The 12,250-nt window shown below is 43.0% G+C and overlaps 1 protein-coding gene across 3 annotated transcripts in view; it reads left to right on the forward strand.

Annotated features, from left to right (window-relative positions):
* The first annotated feature begins 666 nt into the window (after positions 1 to 666).
* The window catches only part of KHDRBS3 (KH RNA binding domain containing, signal transduction associated 3), a 103,143-nt gene continuing 91,559 nt past the window's right edge, over positions 667 to 12,250 (forward strand). For all 3 annotated transcript variants that reach the window (XR_001359180.2, XM_014527248.2, XM_014527249.2), the window contains exon 1: positions 667 to 818. Coding sequence is in view for 2 of the 3 variants with exons in the window: in XM_014527248.2 (XP_014382734.1) it covers positions 777 to 818 (42 nt within the window). In the remaining variant the exon portion in view is untranslated. The remainder of the gene's footprint in view (positions 819 to 12,250) is intronic.

A 12,250-nucleotide genomic window follows, 5' to 3' on the forward strand; every position in this document is an offset into this window, starting at 1 on the left:
CATTCAACAAATGCCTTACCCTTTGTCCAGCCAACCTGAAAGTGGAAAAGTAATAAAAATAACACAAGTCTGTGATTGAAAAAAAGAATAAAAAACACTTCCACATAAATTTTGAAGTACTACGCTGTCAAGTCAAAGCAACACAAACTGTTCTATTCTGTGTTGCCTTGGGGAGGAGGGAGTAACTGGAACACATCAGGATACTTGTGTTGGCCACATGGGGAAGTGGAATACCATCTGATAAATTCCTGTCACCTTGCACAACATTGGAACAAGCTGTTCTTAATGTTTCTGCCCATGGCTTGAGAAAAGGGAGATCATTCTCCTACTTGTACATACCTCGTCTCAATTTCTCCTAATGCCAGCTCCCTCATGAATGTCTTCATTGTTGGTAGTGCAGGCCCCCAGCAGAGTCTTCCTGAAAATACTTTCACAAATGTGCTCTAGTAGGCAACACAGCAATAGTGTCAAGTGTTGCAGTTCCCGGTTTTAAGGTTTACTAGTAAAATATACAGCGTCATATTTTCCAGTTTAAATGTAGTATTTAGTCTAAACTTGAATAGACCATCTGTAAATGGCAAATGGTTCGGCAGCAATTTTATTTTACTGTTACACTTTTTTTTCTGATAAAAATGAGCCTTTTATAAAATGAACCTTTCTGTTCTCCCTAGGAAGAAGAGTTGAGAAAAAGTGGAGAGGCAAAATATTTCCACCTAAATGATGACCTGCATGTTCTAATTGAAGTATTTGCCCCACCAGCAGAGGCATATGCCAGAATGGGACATGCTTTGGAAGAAATCAAGAAGTTTCTCATCCCTGTTAGTATTGTAATTTTTCATAGTTATTAACTAAGCTTGTTTTAATGAGCAACATAACCTTTTTTTTTTTTTTTAAGGTTTTCAGTCTGCCATCACATTCAGATTATATGCTGTAGATCAGCAGTTCCCAGACTGACAGACAGCACACCACCAATTTAAAATGATACAACCTTAAGTACAACCAGCACACTTTTGTCATATAAAGTAATTGTAATAAATCTGTTGATGCGTACCACTGACAGGTTGTCTGCATACCACTGGTGGTACCCGTACCACAGATTGGGAACTGCTGCTGTAGATAACTAAAATCTCTTTAAATTGTGAGACCCATGTAAAATCAAATGTCTGTCTTTGTTCTTCGTTATCCACATTTGTAAAAGAGTAAATGCTATTTGTCTCCTTTGGAATGTGCTCTTAAGGTTTTTTTGTTTGTTCTTTGGGGGGTTTTTAGGCTTTCATTGCAAAATTAACTTATTACCCATATTATGCATTCTTCTTGTTACCTGTCCTAAGTATATTTTTGGTTGAGTGACTTTCATTTTCAAGCTGAGTACGGTATGACATCAGGTTCTGGGTTTTTTTGGGTTTTTTTTAATCATCTAGCTTAATTGGACACAAGTCAGATAGGACTTAAAACTGTAGTTTTAGAAACTTATTTGGTACTGTCTTTAAAAACATTTTAGCTTTTCATTAGTGGAGGCCTGAGGTGGTTTTGGTACTGAGGGGTTTTCAGGATGTTTCTAGCCTCACAAAGAGATGCTATTTGCAATCAAGTGGCTGCTTATTTTTCAGTATTGTCCCCCTCTGTTATCAGTGCATTTGGTCCAGCATCAAACTAGCTTGTTCATGCCCATCTTGTAGAAATCCTTGTCCTGCATGATCAGAAACTTCTCAACTGCTGCAGTCACTTCATTTCAATTTAGGTGGGACCTGGAGAAGTCTGAGGGACAAATGTGGTGAATGGGCTGAATTGGGAAGCAGTTCAAAGCCATGTTTGGTAACTGCAGCTTGAGATGTGTGGAACAGTGCATTGTCCTGGAGAAGCAGCTCTCCTTGACTTGCCTTTCCGCCGTGCTTGTTCCCGACAGCTTCTCACAAGCACAACTGTCTACTTGCATAATGCTCCCCTTTTGGTCTTGCTTGTTTAAAAACTAGTCAGTGATGATCTCCATCATTGTCCCCAAAAGAAACATGTGGCCATGACCCTACTGACTCATGGCATTTTCTTGAGTGCCTTGAGAAACAGCAGTTGTGTACACTTCCACTGCATGCTCTTCTATTTAGTCAAAATGGTGATTCCATGTCTCGTCCTGGGTTGCAGTCCTGCTTGGGACTCTTTCTGGCTTTGCTTCAAACTACTCCAAAACTTGCTTGGAAATGTCAACTTTTACTTCTCATCACTGATCATCATTCTGGACATTCCTTTTGCTGACGACACCTTTCTTATGCCCAAGTCTGTTGAGGATGGTATGCATTGACCTACCACTAATCCCCACTGTCTTGGCTGTGTGCCTGACTGGATCTCCTGTCACTTATTTCCCTCCTTGTGGACTGGGTATACTTGTCTGCTTTTGGTGACTGATTCTTTGTCATGTCTTCATACAAGTTTGGCACAACTGAAGAAAAGTCCGTTAACAATTGCATTAAAATGTGTACTTTGATCTGTGAAATCTGTTGGGGCTCAGTATTAAGTCAACCTAGATGCTTGTGAATGTCCTTGTCACCTGCATTTCTTCATATAATCTTCCGAGGTTTCTCAAGGTGTAGGCAGTCTTAAGACCATGTCTGTCTTTGGTATTAGATCAGAAAAGAACCAAAGCACAAGAGCTCTCTAGTAAATTTACCTTCATTTAGTTGCCATTTGAAATTGTATTTTTTGAGAGGTTCATATCTCAGAACTAATCACAATTGCGTTCTCTAAGGGTAAAATATTAATGGTTAAATATAAAATGCCTTTGCCACTAATACCTAGGCATTATGGGATTTATTCATCTAAAATATTCAATTTTTTTCCCTAGATCAAATTAGTTTAAGGTAAACTGTTCTATAAACAAGTGAATTTTGAGTTTGCAAATAGAAAAATGCTTTTTCCAGTATTTTATTATCTTGTACTTAAGCTGAACTTAAGTTTGGCAGATGTGCTTTGTGGTGGGCCAGTAGGGGGCGCTCCTGCGTTGAGCCGCCCACCTCCCTGCGCCCGACCACCTTCCAGGCTCCGAGTGCCTCCCTTAGGGTGCCTCCCGTCCGGCCGACCCCTTCCCTGGAGCACACCCGCTAGCCTGGGGTTCCCGCTGCCACCATCCAAGGCTCTGGACTCACTTCTGGCTCTGCGCACCTTGGAAAACACAGGCCTGATCGTCCAATGGGTACTAGACCCAATACAGGCACTTGGGGCACTTCCCCAAGTCAGGGGCTGATTAGGAAGCCTCCCTTAGTCCACCGACCGAAGGGGCCTCCTTGGCATAATTTAGACCCACCCCTCAATAAGTCTCCCACACCGGTCACAAGGAGAACTTTATTGATTACAGGGGGTAGGGCAGAAATAGGGTAAAAGGTAGAGCAATATCAAGAAATCTTATAGGAATATCAAAGGAATCCCATAGAGCAAACCAGGGTGGCGGAGGTAGCCGTTTAAACACGCATCTGAGTTACTGTAAGCTAAATATCTGATCGGATCTCGAGTAGGTTACTCACTCGCATCATCCAGAGGTGGTGGTTGTTTCCTCTGGAGGCAGGGCACTCTTGGAGCATGCGGTGATGAGGAGAGAGCCAGCTTCAGATTCACCTGGATGACCGCATGGCTAATGGCTGCCCTTCTTCCTGGCCCAGGCCTTTTTAAATCCTCCCTGACCTCAGCAGCCCGGTCCAATCGAAGCTGCCAATACTGGCTAAACACCGACCAATCTGCATGGCATCCCTGGCTACCTGGGCCCGCGCACAGGGCCGGGTCTTTTCCCCCCCGCTGCCCAGGTGACCAGAGCATCGCCTCCCAGGCTCCAGGCTTTTGTCTGCAGACAAGGAGAGAGATCCCCGCTGTGAGGGATTCAACAGCAGCCTCTCAGGCTGGCTGAGACAGATCTCTGGAGAGGGGCACCGACGGGGCATTTCTGCCACATGCTTTAGTCGCTACAGGAAATCAATGTTTTATGTTGTAATAATCTCTGTTGCTGCAGAAAAACACTGAAATCTTGCATTAGAGCTGCCTTTGAAGTAGAGGTTATAAAGTATCCTTACTCTTGGTGGTTGTTTCAAGTTGAGGCCTTGGAACTTATATAGTGTATTCTTTAGCACTAGGAGGCTTTGAAGCTTCCTTACATACTTCTGTTACATATTTGGTTGTGTTTTTAGTACAACTCCAGCAAAGAACTCTTGCTCAGTCTTGATATTGTTCATCAATAATATTTGATGCAACTATGGGTTTTTTTCGCTCTCTCTCATTCTGTGATGTTACTGTTTGAAAATGCTACTCCAACTGGTGTTTATCTGGAAAACACAGCGTTAGAGTTCCCTGAGGGTCATACACTTCATTTTATACAAACTGCCACCATGTCATGGAATCAAGGTTTTTATCTAACATGCTGCTATGCATACTTTGGCCATAATTGGCTTCTGGGTGGATGGTATGGTTAATTTTTATGAAGCCAGAAAATGGTAATTTAGGTCAGTCAGCAAAGAACAGTACCTAGTCTCTTCCAGAGCTCAAACAGCAGCTGTACCTTACAGATTAATCATTTCTGGATACAAGCACCTAGAGCCCGGTTTGATATATTAAATATCTGGAGGAGGGAAATAGTGGTCCGTGGCTCTGGAAGGATGTATGTGACAGCTTGTCTCCGTGGAAGTGCTATATGAACAGAAGTGGTAAGCTTCACTGTCTCTTGAATGGGTGCAGCTCAGCACTGGATCCATAGCTTCAGGTGCCTGAGCATCTGATTTCCACCCTCCCCCCATTGTGACGTAGAATTTAGTGCTGTGTGAAGCACTAAATAAATTCCAGTAGACAAATGTGAGACTCCTTGTTGCATCAGTGCATTTCTGCATGTAATGTTCAGGATAAGGAGAGAGGAAACCTTTAAACACTAGCTGATTTCTAGCATATTAGACTCTGCATCTAGACTCATTTCAAATACTATAAAGGAGTTGGGGAAATCCATGGTAGCTTTAATGTGTACTCGCATGGACTTGAGTATACACATGGTCCCTCATCTTAATGTAGACGGCATACTCAAATCCCTTGAATTTATTTGTGGGCATTTGTAAAATGTCTGCCTTCTAAACAGAGTACTTAATGTATATCAAATTTTAGACAAATGGGAAACGATTCTGAATAATTTTGCAGGCAGGGAGTCTGTGCTGTCCAGGAAAGCAGCTGTGCAAGGTATTCCAGAAAGAAAGTAGTCGGCATGCCTCTAACAACTTGTCACTGATCAACTGTGGTAAAGAGTTCAAGTCTAAGTGGACATCCTTGATAGCTTTTTCTCTATATAAGCACCTATATCAGGTGTGCTCAACCCCTGGTTCACAGGCCAGATCCAGCTCCTGGGGCGGTCATCCGGCCTGCAGGACTCCCCACAGCTCTGGAAATGTTGGAAAGTGAGGGAGCAGTGCTGTCAAATTTCTGAACCCATGGGGGAGCCCTGTGGGTCAGATAGCATAGCCCTATGCAGGGGCTGAATCCAGCCCACGTTGAGTGCCACTGCCTGGTGTCAAAGTCCTCCATATCCTTGAGTTGGCCTTACTTGTGAGACATTCTAGATGGCACTGATTTAGCTGGAAAGGAGAACATAATTGAACTCAGTTGATAAACCCTTTCAATTGGTCCTTGAATTTGAATGGGTACTGAAGAATTAATCTTCCAGGAAGATAATAGAGATAGATTAGTCAACAAAATCTAATGAACAAAAATTACTAGCTTCTGTCACCAGGAGATTTGCAAGAAGAAGCATTCAATAGAGAAAAAAGGTCGTGTGTGGCTTTCAACTCTGAGGCAAGAGCTTTAATTAAACTTAGTGGAGAAAACGTCCTGTGATTCCAACAGCACCGTCATGGATACAACAGATTTGCTTCTCACCCCTTCAGTGACTCTTACTATCACGCTGAGCCTGGAGAGCTGAAGTTTGGGAACAAGAATAGTTCTTATCCTTGGAAGCATCATCCTGTTGACACTTTTTATAATTGGAGCACAGAAGTTTAGGGGGGCTGACCCCCGATTTATGCTGAGCTGAAATGCTAATAACATTTTGTGAAATGTATAGTGACTTCTCTTGCTTTTCAAAAGGAGTTGATGAGAGAGGATGCAAAAGCCAGGATTTGGATTAGTCTCAAGTACTTTAAATGTGACCTTAGAGTTCCTGCCTAAGCTCCAAGGCTGTTCAGATTGGGCCTGTACTAACAGCCACAACATTTTGAATTATACTTACCACTCCCTCATTTCTGTGTAGAGTGATGCCTACATTCCCCAACCTGAATTGCATTTTGAAACTTCTGAACCCTCTTTACTGACTTCTGTATGGGGGCCAATTGGATAACTGGCTGCCGCTGCAAAACACAACTTTTCTGGAACTTGGGTATGAGGTAGCCTCTCTACTGCCATGCACAATCACTACACAGCTTTGAAAAACGATTCAGGCTTTTAGGCCAAAGTGGCTTCTTGGGTGCCTCCAGTTGAACCTTGCAGCACCTAAGCATTACACTCTTTGCTCCAGAAACAGAAAGTCAAAAAGCTTGAGGCTGAATCGATTCAATCTTCGTAGGTTAGTCTAAGATGTGTAGATGGAACTGATAAGCAAGTGAACAGATTCACTTTTGATTCTGGAAATGTATCCACCTGCCTGCAGTGGTCCAGGCCAGAAGAGTGCAGTGGTGGGGGGAACTAGAGCATGGCCCCCTGATGACCTGGAGCTTGGGCCAAAGCTAGCCTGCACCCCCTCCTCCCCCTGGGCATGGCTAGGGGAAGTGGGGAATGGTAGAGGAGATGCAAAATATCTTTGGTTGCCAGGAGACTGAGTCAACTTGAATCTGGAGGGGATCTGGAACTGAAATTCAATAAACCAATGTAATCTAATTGAGGCTACATCCATCCAGGTTTATCTTAAACTGGCTTTGGCTATTTTGAAAGCAGTTTATGTGCACTGAACTTCTGCTGTGTTACAGATTTGAACTGGTTTCTGATCCATTATACTGGTTTATGTGTAATTTCTGTCCCTAGCCTTGTAATTTACTTTGTATCAAGCCTAGTGTCTCTTTCTTAGCAAACAGAGTAAGCCATGTTAGTCTAGTCTGAAGTCAGGAAGAAGGTAGAGTAGGGCGATACGTTAGACTAAATTAGTTAGTCTCTTCAGTGCCGCTCTGCCCTGCCTTCTGTCTTAGCAAATTTAAATTATCATTCAAGAAAAACATCTGCGTTTGTACTATCTGATTGTGGCATATAGTCTGTAAGATTGATTCTTTGCCCAAAAATCAAAGCAAATAGTTTCTTAAAACTATGGCTGCTGGCACTAAGTTTGCAGGGCAGGACTAGAAGCTGCTAATAATACTTTATTTTGGATTGGCTCTAAAATCTCTTCACTACCTATTCTAGCATAGATAGCTGCTACCTTTTGGTTTTGTGCTATAACCAGTTATTTCAGACTCAGTTTCCCTCTGTTTCTTCTCCTCTTCCCAAGTCATCAGAGATCCATTTATTGAAGAACTAATTAGACTTCCTAGGTTCTTCCCAGCTTCAAACATCTCTACAAATACACAATATGTGGCTGCAATCAAGACCTCAACCTTTTCCTGCTGCCTTAAAGCAACAGAGATTAGCCTCTTTCATCATGTTTTCTGTCCCTTCCAAATGGTATTGCTTTTTGGCTCTAAGACCATTCTTTTGCCACCTCTTTTTTTTTCCCTTTGCACCCACCCTTTTTACTAAGTCAATATTGCAGTGTACTCAGCCCACCTGATCATTCTTCCTTGCCCGCATTGGGCAGATGAGCAACTTGAGTCACAAGGTAACCTTAAGCAACACTGGCTAAAAAAATATCCTGTTGCTCAGAAAATTCCAAGTGTTAATTTGGACAGACAGCATTGTGTGCGTGTCATTTTGAGTCATCAGTGATGGCTTTTCTGCAGGACTGAGAATATTGGGCAGATGGTACTTTTTAAAGGACTAAACATGCTGCATCACTAATGGTGCTCTAAGAAGGTATCAGATAAGATTCTCATCTATCTTACCATTTTTTTTGCACTTTCAAAAATGGCTAAATTTTGAAGAGAGTGCTGCAATGGTGTTAATGCAGGCTATCTTCTAATTTGTTGGTTTATAAAGGCTCGGACACTGGAAGCATGAGATATGGGACTCATTCATCCATCAGTGCTGTGATCAATCAAAAACTTGTGTGTTAAGCAAACTTCAAGCCTCTTAAAGAACCACGAATGGGTGCAATAAGAATTCATTATTAAAGCAAACTAAGATGGGTAACTTTTTTTTCCCTCCCTTTTAGGTTCACCTTTTAAAAAAAGAGTATAGAATTTTCTTCAGGCACAAGGATACCCACATTACTTGGCTGCTTTTCAGGAGAAATCCTCTAAAAACAATCATAGAATCTCTAAAAATAGTGGTTAGATTAATAGAATTTAGGGCTTTCAAGTTCATTTAGGTTGACTTTGGCTTCTGTAGGCTCCTAAATTGATTAAAGTGACAGACATCCAATCATGATTTGAAGACACCAAGACCATAAAGAACTCTACTAATTGGTTTGAATAGTTAATTGCAATCAAAAGTTGAAAATATATGCCTAACTCTTAAGATTAATCTACATAGCAACCAGAAAGTGATTCTTTTTATACCTTTTCTCCACTAGGTTAAAGAATCATTTTAGCACCTGATATTTTTTTTTCTAGGACAGAGAATCCTGTAATCAAGACATCTCTTGGTCTTCTTTTTTTTTTTTCTTCTGATTTAAAAAAAAACAAAAAAAGCAGATTGAGCTCTTTAAAATTCTCAGTAGAATACATTTTTTCCGATCCTTAAGGTACTTTTGCACCTCTCCATTTTTTACGTTCTGTTTAAATACTGGATATTAGTTCTTAGAATCTCACTAAGGCAGTTCATAGAGATTAAAAAAACACTTTTCAGAGCCTATTTGCCACTTCCATTTTATGCATTAGTTTGGTTTGTTTTTTTTTTACTGTTCTCTAGTTTATGATCCATGTTTCTTGCATGTTTGTACTTTAATTTTTTTTGTTTGATCCCAGTTTACTAAGCAATCCAGACTGCTCTGAGATTGCCCAGTGTGCATCATTCTTTAGCTTTCTGCTGATCTTTGTGTTTATTTGCGAATTCTGCCTACAGTGGTTTCATATTTACTTTTATCTTAAATGAAAACGTTGAATTGTCAAGCCACTCCCACAACCTGATTAGAAATGCTCCCATTCTGTAATTCCTGATTGGCAGATACTTTTTTTTTTCAGATCTTTTAATCCATTTTACTTAAGGAATCATAGAAAAGTAGAGCTTGAAGGGACCTTCAGTAGTCAACTAGTCCAGTCCCCTGCTTGAGGCATGATTACTTGTATCTAAAGCATCCCATACAAATCCTTATCTAACCTGTTACTAAAAATGCACAATCAACCCTGTCGCACAACTACAACACATAGCACCCTAACCTGCCACAGATAAAGCAGGAGGACGAGGACAGTTAGTGTTCTGGGACTGCAAGATTTGTAAAATATGCTTTTCAGTGCTTTATACTACTAATATTTTTAGCAATGTTGTGTAAAACAATGGCACGTTACTTTAAAGCTATTTTCATCTATGCAGATACTCTTATTAACCAAATATTGAGTATAATCAACCCCCCATTATCCATTTTGCATATAAAAGCTGATTGATCATAATTGCATTCCTATCTTTCAGTACATAATTGTATCCTGTATTACCTTTGCATTATATCCACAATAGATTGTTAGAACTATTGATGTGTAATAACCCAACGGTAACAGATTTTCCCCCCCACCCTGTATTTTGCATCCCTTATCAGTTTTCTACACTTAATAGCTACTGAATTATGACTACTACATATGTAATGTTTTTTCACTTGCTATTGGGTCTTTCACTTTATTATACAGGTGTTGTTTGGTAAAGAGGATAACTTCAGCTAAAAGCCCAGCCCGGTCCATTGGAAATCTAATAAAGTCAACTTAATGTCAAATTTCCCTTCATTTTTCTACCTAAACCTTAACTTCCAGTTTTACTTAATTTCCTTAAAACTAAAGAAAATTTTAGCCTTTTTGAAGTACTAAGCCTGCGTGTTACTGATTTTGGTCTTCTCTCTCTCTCTGCCCAAATTGAATTTAACAGCTTATAATCAGTGGTCTCTCCAGGCTAGCACTGTCCTCCAGTCTGTTAAGGGATTCCTCTTTTGTAGGTCTGTGTCATGATACCAGGGGATAACAATTTGGGATATGGCAGGGGTAGGCAATGTTTTTTGGCCGGAGTGCCAAAAAAACCACAATGTCTATTTTCGGGAAGTGCCGGAGTACTAGTATGCCAGAAAAACAAAATTGGGGGTGGACCAGATGCATGGGTGCACAGAGCCGGGCTGCTGGGCCACTAGCCAAAATCCAACCCAACAATGCCCTGGGGCTGCCAGAGCCCCTGTGCTTCCCTGGAGAGCCAGCCCCCGGGCTGCAACACAGCCAGCTGAGGCCCTGCCTTGAAGTTTGCCCATCAGCCCAACCACCCATCCACCCCACACAGCTAAGCCCACAGAGGTGCGGTGCTCCTGGCAAGGGGCAGCGCCAGCCTCATCCCAGTAGCGGGGCTGAGCCAATGCTGGGCTTGGAGCGGGTGGGAATCAGGCCAGCTCAGCTGCAAGCCCTGCTGCAAGCAGTCTGGGCTCTGTAGTTGAAAAGAGCTACCCAGAGCTGGGACTGCCTGCAGTGGGGAGTCTGCAAACTGCTGCACATGTGCCTCGGAGCAAACGGTGCGGGGGGCCTGAGACAGCATAACCCCAGCTTCTCCCATGCTGCGGGCACAGAGCTGATGACCGGGCTCTGGAGCCCGAGCAGCTACTTGCAGCCAACCTGGGCTCTGGGCTGCTGCAGTAGGCATGCTGCAAATGGCTGCGCCAGGCTCCGGCATCAACTCTGTACTGACACGTGCAGGCACACCTTGCAGTGGGGGGTCGGGGAGGGGCCTGAGGCAGCACAACCCCAGTCTCTCCCCGGCTCCCGGTGCAGCTGTTTGTAGCCAGCCTGGGCTCTGGGCAGCTGCAGCAAGCAGGCTGCCAACAACTGTGCCAGGCTCTACAGCTCTGGCATCAGCTCTGTTCGGGTGGCAACTGCACACGCACCTTGGAGTGGACGGTGGGGATAGGGCCTGGCCCTGAGGCAGCGCTTCCGCTGTCCACTCCAAGGTGCGTGTGCAGTTGCCACCCGAACAGAGCTGATGCCAGAGCTGTAGAGCCTGGCACAGTTGTTGGCAGCCTGCTTGCTGCAGCTGCCCAGAGCCCAGGCTGGCTACAAACAGCTGTGCCAGGCTCTGGAACCCAGCCATCAGCTCTGTGCTGGCAGTGGGGAGAGACCAGGGTTGCGCTGCCTCAGGCTCCTCCCCTACCATCCGCTCTAAGGTGTGCATGCATGTGCTGGTACAGAGCTGATGCCGGAGCCCGGCGCAGCTGTTTGCAACCTGCCTGCTGCACCCAGCCCCAGCTCTGGGTAACTGCTGCCAACCACGCAGCCCAGGCTGCTTGCAGCTTGCCAGCCGCCTGCTGGGAGCTGCCTGGGCTCCGTGGTTGGCAGCAGCTACCCAGAGCCAGGGCTGGTGGTGGCGTGCCGAGCAAAATGGCCTCCCGTACCATGCTCAGCACACGTGCCAAGGGTTGCCAACCCCTGGTATTTGTTAGATTTTTTTTTCCTAAGTTCTGGAAATTCTAGTAGTGTGGTGTTGGTAGGACAGATCTACCATGTGTCCTGAACTGAAATGCCTTATAACATGCCCTCTGCCCCATACCACCATGGATTAAAAAGAAAGTTATGGAGTAATTCCATCTTGTTCTGTAGTTTTGATTTGCTTATCTGTAACAGATAGTCTTATACAGCAGGTCAGCTGTCATTCAGTTTAGTTGAAGATATTAGAGGTGAAAGAACATGTTAGTTGAATGCAAAAAAATCTGTCTAGAGGAAAATCAATATCCAATCTAACAAAAACAGTATTAGTCTATTTGATTCCAAATTATTTTCCTATTATAAGTGTCCAAATAACCCTTTGAATTTTTCGTTCAGAAGCTAAATAACTCTTGGGAATATAGTTTCTTCAATAAACACATTAGATATTCCAAGAGATGAGGTTGGTCTTAAATGCAAAAGATTCATTCCAAAATTGGTTTAACAAAATATAGTCCAGAGAGATGATCGATCAGTAATTTAGTGGATGAACTAGAGGGAAA

The sequence above is a fragment of the Alligator sinensis genome, unplaced genomic scaffold, assembly GCF_000455745.1.
Source record: "Alligator sinensis unplaced genomic scaffold, ASM45574v1 scaffold1593_1, whole genome shotgun sequence".
Classification (NCBI taxonomy): domain Eukaryota; kingdom Metazoa; phylum Chordata; order Crocodylia; family Alligatoridae; genus Alligator; species Alligator sinensis.